General features: G+C 54.4%; 1 protein-coding gene across 1 annotated transcript in view; it reads right to left on the minus strand.

Annotated features, from left to right (window-relative positions):
• GAD1 (glutamate decarboxylase 1) overlaps window positions 1-12,066 on the minus strand; it is a 33,613-nt gene extending 21,547 nt beyond the window's left edge. Inside the window, exons 1-5 of the mRNA XM_064434502.1 lie at window positions 11,472-12,066; window positions 10,189-10,334; window positions 8,376-8,438; window positions 3,041-3,199; window positions 2,094-2,336 (exon numbers count right to left, since the gene is read on the minus strand). Of these exons, the coding sequence (XP_064290572.1) occupies window positions 2,094-2,336; window positions 3,041-3,199; window positions 8,376-8,438; window positions 10,189-10,258 (535 nt within the window). The 5' untranslated portion in view covers window positions 10,259-10,334; window positions 11,472-12,066. The remainder of the gene's footprint in view (window positions 1-2,093; window positions 2,337-3,040; window positions 3,200-8,375; window positions 8,439-10,188; window positions 10,335-11,471) is intronic.
• Window positions 12,067-12,361: the final 295 nt, after the last annotated feature.

The following is a 12,361-nucleotide window of genomic DNA, read 5'->3' on the forward strand; positions in this document are numbered from 1 at the left end:
AGAGGGGCAGGGCCCCGCAAGAGCTCCTCGACTCGGGCCTTTTCCCCACACGGTTTATAAACCAGAATTCACCTCCTTAAGCAGAGTTTGCTATTGAACGGAAGTAAATCACATCCCTGTATTTCAGCTGAAGTTTCTTTAAGAACTTTCATAAGCAAAAATCCCGAGACTTGGGGACCTACTTTTCCAGCATGAAGAGAGGAAATTCCTAACAACTGGTATGGGGCGCTGAGGGGAGGTGGGAGGTGACATGATTTAGACCTCTCTGCTCTCTGGAGAAGGACACGCAGACAGCACACTGGGGACAGCCCGGCCCTAGAAGAGAGGTCAGCTCTCGACGCCTGGAGGGGACCCTGTCACGTCGGATTCGGTTCAACACTGGGAACATCAGCATCTTTTGACATGAAGAAATAAATGCGATTCTGCCCCGAGCGATGTCAGCAGAAATCTTTTGGAGGCGTGAGCCTGCCGGCGCTGCCACATCGCGACACTTCGTGAAGGGCACACGCCGCGCCCGGGCTGCCCCCGCCCGGGGAACCCAGGGCTCGGGGCCAGAGCCCAGAAATACCACCGTGGCTAGCTGTTTGCTTGACAAATCAGCACTTCTCTCCCTTTCCAGGACACGCTGACTGGCAAGTTATCCTCAGCGACATTTCGCTGAGCTCCCATGGCTGTTAATGAGCCCGCGATCTCCTAAGGCTGCGCTGCAGATTCACACCCGGCGACTTTGAAGGGAGCTTGAGAGAGAACGTGAGCCCCAGGAGCCCACAGCACAATGCGTGTCCTGGGCAGTCCGGCGACCCGAGCAGCACTTTCAAGCTGCACCAGACCCCGCTCTGAGCAGAGCTTGTGTCCGATCGGGGACACTCCTGCTGGCCCCACAGAAGCTCCAGGGGAGGTCGGGGTGAGGGGAGGAGGCTGCACGACTTGGGCACAGTAAATAGCGGAATAATGGTGCAAGCATACAGAGGGCAGCCATTCTGACTTAACCTCAGTCCAACATCCCACGCGTTTGGGAGTGAAACACTCTCCCCATTAACAGTACAAAAATCACAGTATGCTCCTGACTCCACCGAATCGATCAAACCACCATGTAAAAAGGAAAAAGGACAGAACGCTACCCGCCACATCTGTTGTCAAGATTTTGCTCCTTGAATGCATTGCATTGGGTCCTCACGGCTGCAAGACCAACCACAGCAGAAAGCTGCGGCCCGTCCTTCAGGAGCCACGGCCCGCGGCTGCCCAGCCGGATCCCGCCGGGAAACAGCCTCCGGCCGGAGCTCCCTCTGCTCCGGCTGCCCCCCCGCTGCGGCCCAGCCGAGCCGAGCCGAACCGAGCCGTGCCGAAGAGGGCAGCCGGGCAGGCAGAGCTCAGCAGCCCTGAAACGCTGGAGCGAGGCTGGGGACAGGAAACTCGGCACGCTCCATTACTGCTCCAGTTCCTGACCCGCTTGGGCACATACAGCAGTCAGGGCCAGGTGCCAGCCAAGATTCTTGTGGATCCTATATAAAACATTTCAGGCCAAATAGCCTGAAAGAGCATTGACTTTGCTCTAGAGCCTACCTACAGCTGACCCAGTAAAATAAGTGATTACAAACTGGGATTTCTGTCTGATTCAGAAGGACCTGGACAGGCAGGGCTCCTGGGTAATGGGCTGAAATCCACAGGGTTCCTTTATTGATTCCTAGGATTTCAGTCTCTTTTTCATTAAACGTTTGATGAACATAAAAAAGAAAAATTGTAAATTCCGTGTCATTTATGCCCTCATTTACCTAATGATACTGCTCCCCAGAGATACAGACAGCTCACGTTTCATCAAGTGAAAGAGATTACGTCTTAAAAACTTGTTTCTGTGCTCTAAAAACAGCACTGAGCCCTAACCGGCAGGGACTGATGGTCATCAACAAATGAGTTTCTGAGCAGAAACATTTCCAGTGGCTGCAGCCAGCCCTGGAGCCAAGCCTGCACAGAGGCTCAGTCATGGGTGTAGAGAGGCTATGGGCTTACCTCCTGGAGCTGTCAAGCTCTCTTCACTGTAAGCCTGAGAAAAGTCCCAGGAGGGACTCGCCACAGAGTAGTGTGCACAAACCTACCTGTTCTCACTCCGTATTTCAGTGTGTCCCGACAATCCACCAGAATCTGCTCCAGGGACTCAGGGTTGTCTGAAAGCTCCAGGTTGAAGCCCTCCATGCCCTCCAGGAGCTGATGTGGGTGGTGGAAGTCCAGCACTTTGGTGGATCTGTCAAAAGTCTTCTTCACGTAGTTGAGGAGGATGTCCACAACCTCCAGCAGAAACTGCATGGTCTGCTCCTCACCATTCTTGGAGGGCAACAAATCTGTGGGGCAAACCAGGAGTCAGCGCTTGCTTTGGGAGAGAGAAGCAGAGATGAACCAGCCTCAGCTTCCCGCAGCATTCCAAGGAGCTGGAAGCCGCGGTCCCAGCGCTGCCTGGTTGCAGCTGGGCAGACTCCCAGTCCCTCTCGCCCCGTGGAGAAGGGCGAGCCTGGGTCACCCACGGCAACAGGAGAGGTACCTCCAAGGCACCCCGGCCTAAGAGCATGTCCTGCAATGCAAAGGTTGTGAGGCACAAGGCACTCACCTCCTGAGGGCCAAAAGCACCCGAAATCCACACCTGCCCTTACCCTGCATATCCGCACCTCCACCCGCAAAGGGATTGCTGTCCCTTTCCCACTCTTCTTGCAATGGCCCCATATCAGCAATCACAGGCTGCTTTATTTCTACTTTACTAAGGAGGACAAAAACATAGAATTACTCTCCTCCCGGATACTGGATCTGGAGAACCCTCTGTAACTCCTGAAGCTGAGCTGCAGATGATCAGCCCAAAGTACATAAAACTGCTTTTCAGGCAGCGTGCATACATCACCAGTGCAGCTCCCAGAAAACACAGACACAGAGCTCCCTTCAAAAACAGCCAAGGAAAAGCACAGTCTAAACATGGCTGCACTTCCAGGGGAGATGAGGGCAAGACTACTAAGGGACATGCCTGAGCTGGAGCAAGGAAAAACTGTAAAGTGTTTACCTCTGGCATACAGATTGGAAAAGTCCGTCTCGGTGCGCCGGAACCTGGATCCCTTCTCACTGTTCTCACATGCCAGCATGCTTTTGGAGGACTGCCTTTCCTTCAGAGAGCTGACAATCCGGCCCTTGTCTTCCAGGCTGTTGGTCCTTTGCAGGAACCCTACATTATTATTGCAAGGTGCACAGGTCAGAGTTTTCTCACTTCCCAGCATGTTTAGAAATATCTAAAGCAGCTCTCTAGACAACAGTTAAAAGCAGTGTTAGCTCTAGATCTGACTAATGAGGTCAGGAATAAGGGTATTTATGGGGATTATTTGCCTCCAGGAGGGAGAGTTCAAAATGCCATCAACTGCAAAAACGCAGCCATGCAAAAAACAAAATTTCGTCATTTAGTGCACTGGTAAATTCTTATTAAGTCGATCAGACAGATTCCACTTCAGTAATCAGCTGAAGAGAGTTCAGGATGAGTCAATGCTATTTCAGCCTGCAGGCGAAGTTTATGGACCTAGCAGACAGGGGCAATGATGTACGATTAAAATCAGGGCCATTTTCAGTTCTCCTCGTGGTGCTCTCACGCACAAAAGGCATGAGAACAAGCAGCCATTCTGGAGCATCCGTCCTGAGAGCGCCAGAGCTCTGAGGATACCAGTAGCACTCATATAACCCCACCTTCCTATTATCAGTAAGTACTGAAGCGGATTTTCCACCTGAAAAGATGCTTTGATGTTAACAGTAATCATTCCCCGGAGGTCTTAAGAGCTCCGCTCTCACCGGAAACGCATCTTTGGCACCCAGAACCCGAGCACAACTGCTGCTGTTATATGTCACGGCAATAATAAACCCACTCACCCCAAGAATTATTGGGGCGGGAGCCACGCAGAGTCCGCGGCGAGTAGTGAGGTCTGCTTTAACAAGGCAGGGAGAACAATCAATTTTCTGGATTTAATATATTAAATCTATGAAGCCCACTAAAACACGCATAAGTGTCGGGCTTTTTGTCTTTAAGGAAAGCATCGGATTTTGACCTTCCGGGTTGCAAGGAGTGTGCCTGTATGTTTGGAAGAGGCACTACAGTGGCGCCGGTCTCCTTTATTCTTTATTTTCTTTTAAAACAAGCAACAATCGAAAACAAGGCTCGTCGCGGCTGGGAACATCCGCCAGAGAGGAGGGCTTAGCAGGGAGGATAAACAACGTCCTGAATTCGCTCACCCGCGTTCCCCGACGCCGCTTCTCTTCAGCGCCCTCCGCTTTGCGGCCATATGTCCCTGCTGTCCGGAGCCGAGACGGCGGACCGGGACTGTGGGCACCTCCCATCGGGCCCATTCGGGACCCCTGCACCTTGGGCAGGCGTAGGGGCTGAACGTCGGGGGAGAAAAGCGAGCGACAGTGAGCTGCTGGGCCAATGGCTCCCTGCGCGGTACCTGTGCCTCGGACCCTGCTGGCAGTCACAAAAAAAGCCACCGAAAACGGAGCACTCGGCTGGCAGGCCCTTCTGCATCAGTCGGGTCCCCAGACGAGGCTCCAGGAGGGTCGCTCACAGGTACGTTTGTCGGAACCATACTTTCAGTGAACATCAAACGTTTTGCCTTTTAATTCTGATCTTCTACTGATTAGTCTTTTTCTGTGATGCTTTTACAAATGAGACAAAGACTATTTAAGCGAAACTCTCTTCGTGCATAAATTCAGAGTAGCCATCCATATATACATATATATATGTAATAAATACATATATATGTATACATATATATATATGCAATATTTTGTTATGTTGTTACTGCTTCTAATGACTCTTGCAGGGATCATTATCTCCTGCAACAGCTAGTGCTATTTTCCTGCTCATTAGGAGGAGCAGCAGATATCAAAGCAGGTGCACTCCAATCTGAATTATGGATCCTCTTTTACCATGTCCTAGGGCTTGATTTTGCTTTGTTTTGCCCCCACTCAGGCTCTCAGCAGCGATGCTCAGGTGGGACGGGTTCCGTGAGAAGGGACGCCGGCAGGAGCAGCCGCGTTCGGCTCGCCCCGAGAGCCGTGCTCCTGGCACAGCTGGCGCTCCCCTCGGCGTGCAGAGGCTCCAGTAACAGAGGAAGGCTGCATTCGCCTCCAGTTCAACTCTCATCGGGCCCAGCGAGGCCGTGGCGTCGCTGAGGGGTCTGACCTAACTAGACGCTGCGGGCAGGGAGCTCAGTCCTTGCCGAACGACTCTGGGCTGCTGTTCCCCGCGGAGGCTCCCCGGCCCCGCCGTGTCCCGCGGCCGGCGGCGGGGATCAGCTGCGCTCGGAGCGGCCGCGCACGGGGCCTGTCCCCCGGCGCCTCGTGGCGGCCCGGGGCTCGGGAGGCTCGAGGGCGGCGAGTAGAGGACGAAAAAAGCCTGAAGACAGGATCGCGCTGTCGGCCGACATCAGCCCACCCGGCTGTAGGTGACATGCCGTTCGCTCCAGGCAGTGTCTCGTGGGCCTGGAGACTCGGAGTAAGGGGGAGCCCGTGGGACAGGAACAGCCCCCGCTCTGCAGCCGCCGGACCATTTGTTTGCCGAGCCCCTCCCTGGGAGGGTGTGGGACGTTCCCCAGCGCCGTCGCTGTCTGCACAGAAGCGTAACAGCCGGCCCTCGAAGGCTCCTTCCGCTCCCGGGGAGAAGCGCATGACTGCAGCCGACCTTTCATCTGTATCCTGCTTGGAAAGCGACGCCGGTGCAGGACACTTCCAGCAAGTAGCCGAGTATGAAATAGCGTCCGTGCTGCTTCTCCTGGAGCAGCGCAGGGCGCAGCCTCTTTCAGCAGTAGGTCCGTTCCGCAGGTGCATTTTCACCCATGCGCTTTAAGAGACCGAGTTTTCAAGAGCCGAGTGACACCAAACTGACGAGGGAGTATCTCGGTGCGCAACGCGAGCACAAATTCAGCGTGATTTCACATCAGGTCTCGCACAAGGCCGGTGTTGAGCCCCCCTGGGCGCCGCAGCCCTGGGTGGACACTCGTGTTCCGAGGCGGGGACAGACCGGCGGGGACAGACCGGCGGGGTCCCGGCGCGCACCGCAGCCTTCGGGGTGCACGGCGGTGGCGGCTGCAGGAGATCCTGGACCCCGCCGCGCTCGGGGTGTTTAGCACCACCCCCGTAAATTATACTTGGCAGCATAAATCCCACGGACTCCGGAGACAAGCCCAGTTTCCAGCATGCATGGCTGCTTTGGAAGCTCCACTCTCCCGCGTTGCTCACCGGGTTTGGAATCATCAGCTGGCCGAGGCCAAACAGGAGACGCACCGGAGCAATTTTACTACGTTGAGCATTCCACTGGTGCCAAATGTTAACAGGATCAGTCTCAGCAGTAACAATTGCCATGGTGGGAGTGTAGCATACAAATCCAGATACAGGGGGAAATCTGCCCGTATTTTGGCCGCCGTGACAGTTCATTAAACCGCTTAAAATAGGGGTTTGGAGGTTTGGGGGTTTTTTTCGGTTGGGTTTTTTTGGGGTTTGGGGTTTTTTTGTTTGGTTTTTTAAGGTGGATATGTGCAGAGAGGAAGAGTGGGGAGAGGGCGGAAGGGGTTGGGAGGGGGTAGGGGTGGTGGTAGCGGCAGCGCTCTTTTCAGGGGGTGGCTTTCAACCAGAAAAGGAAAAAAAGCTAATCCTTAAATCGCTCAGTTGTTTAAGAAGAAATTACATACATCTTGGATACGTAATTATTGAAAATGTCAAACCCATAATACACAACTCAGATGGAAGAACCAACTCATTGTTCAAGACCTGCCTTTTCTCCGAGGTCAACCCTTATTTAAAGTTTGCATTCAAAATTAATCGATTTCAGCGCTATACACACAAAAGGAACAATTCCAAGGCGCCTTTGTGACTGTACAATATTTAGCGTCCAGAATGACATTTTGTGAAAGGTAAGGACAAGGAGGTATCACCTGCAACAGTCAAATGTCAATTCGTTTAGCATGTTTAATTAGGATTCTTGGCAACCTTAATACTTCACTCTGTTTACCATAGGCAACCTTCCCTCTATGTCTTTGTGAAGGTGTTCTATTCAAATGGGAGGGCTCATACCAGCAAAACCAGCGGTCGTGATCAAATCTGAGTATTCCAAAATGGCATCACTCACTGGTCAGAGTATATTTTTCATATAAAACAGAAAAGAGCCTGTAAAGGAAAACTGAGCACCAAACCACAACCAGAAATACAGCTTGTCTTGAACTCCCTTCACAAAGCCTTCACTACGCTCGCTTATGCCCTTCTCAAATCCAAAATGGTGGGATATTTCATTTTCAAGCGTATTTGATCTCATTGAGAGAAGCTGCGCTGTCCTTCTCTAACCCCCACAGTCTGGCAACACGGAGCAAGCCTAAATGCGTTACTTTATCAGTTCTGCTTGCCGGGCTTAATTAAAATGATGGTGAAAATGCCCATCGCTCCAGCCACTGAGGGGACTGGTAGGGAAATGGTCCATTAAACCCAGATCAGGAGCTATTTATAGAACTAAGCGACTACTCGTTAATGTCGCCAGCGGCTACCAGTGAAATCTCTCAGAGACACGAGGCTAAACATTTGCACCCCGATTCTTTTCCCGTTCAAACTTCCAGGTGACAAACGCTTAATGAATGAACTTCGACTCGAGCAAGCAGGGAGAGAGGTTTAAATGTTCCTTTGCATCGAAAAAAGGTTAGTCTCTCCCACGACATATTTTCCATCCCCCCCAAAGAGACAGAGGGGAAAAGGGGAAATAATTTCTATGCGTCAGGGGTATGGGCTAAACGGAATGATTCCCCCATCAGAACATGAAGATTTGACTGTTAGCCTCTGAAAGCGAAGGCGCTACTGAGATATCTAGAGAAGGAAGACAGCTTGTTATCTGCAAATGAATCTCTTGCTATAACGTTGCGATCTGATTGTGCATTTGTTTCCCTTCTGCATTTCATGTGCCTGCGCGCTGACTGGCTGCCAGCGCTATCTTACCAGCGCAGCAAGCTGACGAATTGCTCTTTAATAAGGCTCTCGTTAATCTTTTTTTTCCCCAGGAGATCCGTATTTTCTAGTCAGATAAGGCTGAAAAATTTCAGACAGTGAGAGGCGGCGAACCGGTCCCCCGCCCCCGCTTTTCCTCCCCACCGGCCTCCCCGGCGGGTCCTGCGCTTTTTTCACGCGGAGCGCCCGGCGCCTGCACCCCCGAGTGTGGCAGGAGGGGCAGCCGCCGTCCCTGCCGCTGCGGACAGACCGCGGCCCCGGCACCCGCGGCAGGGCACGGCGGCGGCGGGGCCGGGCCCGCTCTGTGCCGGCAGGGGGCGGGCGGGGGGCGCTGCCCGGCAATGCCCCGCCGGGGCGGGCGCCGGGGGTGCACTTACCGCATATCTTCAGCCCGATCTTCCTGGTGCACCCGTGAGCCACGCCGCACCACGAGTCGTAAGCTGGAAGAGAGAGCAGAGTTGTTCCCCTGGCGCGGCGGGGTTGTCCGGGCGCCGCGCCCCCCACCCCGGAGCCCCGCACGGCGGCATGGCCGTGGGAGACGGCTGACTCCGAGCCCGGCGGCGCTGGGCAGCTGAGGCTCGGATGACAGCGAGGTGACATGCTGGCCTGCCCAGAGGAGAGGAGAAGGCACCCGGGACCCGACATCTCATCATTTACTGGCGGGGCTCCAGGGAAGTAGCAGCTTAAAATAAAGTGGCGTGAAATGGGGTCACAAAAGAGTTCAGGAATTAATTGGGTGAAAAATAGTATTTGACTAGATGATCGGACTCGCATCATTGAGCCTCGGACGGACTGACGAGCGCCGACGGTCCTACTGGGACCGCACCCCCAGAGGGAGCAGGCTGCTTCCCAGCCCCTCGAGTCGTGGCTCAGACACGCACCGCTCAGCCCCAGCTGAGCCCACGGGAAGCGGGAACGAAGCCCAGGACGGAGGTGGAGGGTGCGCCAGGCGCGGCCACGGGCACTAGCGAGCCCGTCCGTCGCTCGCGGCGCGGGGCTGCCGCAGGTCCGGTAGCGATGGATCCCAGAGGGCGACCGGGGCTGGGCTGGCTGACCCGGCGTTGGGGCGTGAGGGGAGAAGGTTTCAGAGGCACCGGGACGAGGACGGCTCACCCAAGCACGGAGGGCAGCGGCCTGACTCCCGGGGAGGGGGAAAGGCCACGGCGCTCCCGTCGGGCGGAAGAGCCCGCTCGGCAGGGGCGCTGCCGGGCCCGGGGGCGGGGAGCCCGTGTGGGCAGGGCAGGGCAGGGCAGGATGCCGCTGCCAGCGGTTATCTTTGTGTTAGCCGTGTTGCCCATTAATTCGATTTCTGCGAGTGACACCTCAGTCGAAGGCAGCAGTGCCTGCCACGCACGCCTGAAACAAGACCCAGTGCTGCCGTTTGCCCCCTTCCCCGTTTTTTTCCATTTTCAGAATAATGACAATAATGACTCTGATGCTCGTGTCTCCTAGCTCTTTCAGGGTAAAAGCCATTACTCGCTCTGCTGTCCCTGACAACCTTTCATTTCTTACTGTTGCCCGCTCTTTGTCTCTGATGCTTCATAGCATCGAGCCTCTTATTGTTTGGGTTTTTAATTTTTTTTTTCCTGTAGGCGACGGTCTGAACTGCCTGGCAGGGCTATGAACTGATTCTCTGTCCACCTGCAGCAGCCTTTGCTTCCCACTCACACCTCAATAACTCAAGGCGAATTCAGAGCAATTAGGAACATAACGCTTTGAAAAGCTGCAATTAGCATCCAAATTTCGCTTGATTACAGGCTTCAGCGTAGGCTGAAAGAAGCTGCAGCATTAGCATTTATAAAATGTGGCTGGGAGACACCTGCTTTAATACCCTGGTGTAACTTCGCCCTTTAACTGATTCGTTTTCTCCTCACCCCTTCCAACATCCCGATTTTTTTGTCCATCTGGGAAGTCAGTTTATTGTCTTTATCTCTCAAACGTGGCTGTAAGTTAAAGACAACGTTGGCCGGTAAGGTGGGCTTTTCCCCACAGCGCTTTATTAGCCACGGACCGACCTCTCCTGTTCCCAGTAGGAAGATGGTTTCTTTGTGTAGAGCACTTTCCGCACCTTGCTTAATGGCGCGGAACAGGGGATCGTAGATGTATAATTTCGTTTCGAAACTGGTCTTTCTGAGCTTAAATGGTGAAAGCCTCCAAAACAGTTAAAACGAGGAAAATATTAAAACCTACTTGTAGGTCGCAGATTAGGTGGGGTGGGGTCCGGAGCATCGTTGGAGGACGAGGGAGCGGAGGAAGCCATCCCTTCAGAAAAGCCCCAGTCCCCGGAGCTCGTATTTCCTCGATATTCCTCTGAGGGGTGGGCAGCAAGGAATTTGCTGGAAGGAAGAACAGCCTGGTTTAGTAGTCTCCTAGAGCACCGCACCAGAGTCCCGTCCAGACGCCAGCGGGCGGCAGCCGCGCAGGTCCCGAGGCGGCGGCAGGACCGGCCGAACCGGGAAAATGCCTCAACAGACTGAAGAGCAAAATCTTCCCTTCGCTAGATTCCAGGGCGCTACCCCCCGCGCCTGAATGACGGATTTAGCGGAGCATGAAGCCTAGAGCAATTATATCGGTGGCCACTGAGCAGGGCAGTTATACGGCTCGCATCAAATGGAGACCAACGTGCAAAGCGGGCTTCGAAATCACCAGCCCAAACGACCTACAATCCCAGACACAGCCCGCTTCTGGGCTTTACCAAACACACGTCAGGCTAAGCATTCAGGAAGGACTGACAGATAAAACCCGCCACCACAAAGGTGCCTTTTGCCTAGATCCAATGGCAGGCGCCACATACATGTGCATTTGCACACACATGTTTCAGCAAACCGGGGCCACTCTGTGCTCCAGCACTAACCAGCGATCTCCCGTGCCCGTGCTCGCTTTAGCGGCGCAAATGGCAGGAGAGGCACGTCTGTCTGGGGAAAGGAAGGTGCAGGACCAGCCCTCGCTCCTCGCCAGATGTTCAACTCTTCCCTGGCGGACACGGCGTTCCGATAACCAATACAGGGTCGCTGATCGAGAATTGCCGGGTCACTGCCCAGCTCGTCTCTTTGTCCCCACGTCTACCTGCGATTTATTTTCTTCCCCTTGTAAAGAAAATGAAGGTCGCGGTAACGAAAGAACGCTTTCTTTGTTAGCGGCTTTTTTCAAACCGGTAGCTACCGATTCATTTCCACTGCTGGGTGGATTTACACCCGCGTGTAAACGCAACGGATCAATGATTTCAATGCAAAACAGATATTTAATTTTTTTAAGACGAGAAAGAAAACAGCCATAAGCAGAAGGTATTTTCTAGACAATGCCTAGAAGTGAAGTAACAGGTTAACACTATGTCTAGGGCAGTAGCTGTATCAAAAAAGCCGTTATTCCTCTATTCATAAGACAGCGACCAAAACCGATTTTTGTGAGAAAAAATGTTCCAGAGGTTCCCAAAGGCTTGGAAAAAAATAGGATGCTGTTTAGAGGACACTTACCGAAGGGGCGAGCGGACACTCTTACTGCTGTAGTCCAGGTTGGGCGACTCTAGCCTGGGAGCGACCCGCCGCTTATAAACTCTGCCAGAAACGACGTCGGAATACCAATCGCGCCGCGGAATTTAATGCGAGATGACCTTTTTTTCCAGAAGTGCTCGGATTTGCTTTTTTAAAAGCGTGAATCGCCGGTTGATCTGCTTCGACGCAGGCATGAGTCACAGGACTGCCGCCACCGCCTCCGCGCCGCTCCGCACGGGGGCTGGGGACCGCTGGGGCGGGGACGGGCGGCCCACCGGCCCCGGCTGCTGCCGCTGCTCTGCTTCGCCCCGGGGCGGCGGGGCTGACTCCCGCGGCGGGTGGGGCTGTCCAGCCGCGGCAGGGGCGGCACCCCAGGCAGGCGGTTCTGCCCTGCGAGCCCTCGGCGAGCCCCGCGTGCGGACGGAGCCAGAGGCTTTCCCTAGACAGCGCCGGCTTGACCCGAGGTCGCCAGCTGTGCTCATAGGCACCGCACACATCGGCGCACCGGGCAGGCGATCCCTGCGGCCCCGGCCCTCCCCTGAGCCTGGCGCGGGGCTCAAATGAGCCAGGCGGGGTTCGTGTGAGTTGTAGCTTAGCAACACCCCCTGTCCCCCCCTCCGCCGTGCCGAGGGTCTGATGTGACCCGCTGGCTCAGCCCGCGGCTCGCCCCGCTCCTCCCGCCAGAGGGTGGCAGAGGCACGGGTACCGCCGCAGCGGAACACCTGGATGCCTGTGACTTGCCCTCAGTGTTGCCATTAGATTACGATTTTATACCAGACAACCCTTTGCTAAAACCAGAAGCACCAAGACAAGATTTTTGTACCCCGACAACCCCATATCTGCGTTACTCCATCCCACACCCCGAATATGCT

This window comes from Passer domesticus, chromosome 10 (assembly GCF_036417665.1).
Source record: "Passer domesticus isolate bPasDom1 chromosome 10, bPasDom1.hap1, whole genome shotgun sequence".
Taxonomy (NCBI): Eukaryota; Metazoa; Chordata; class Aves; order Passeriformes; family Passeridae; genus Passer; species Passer domesticus.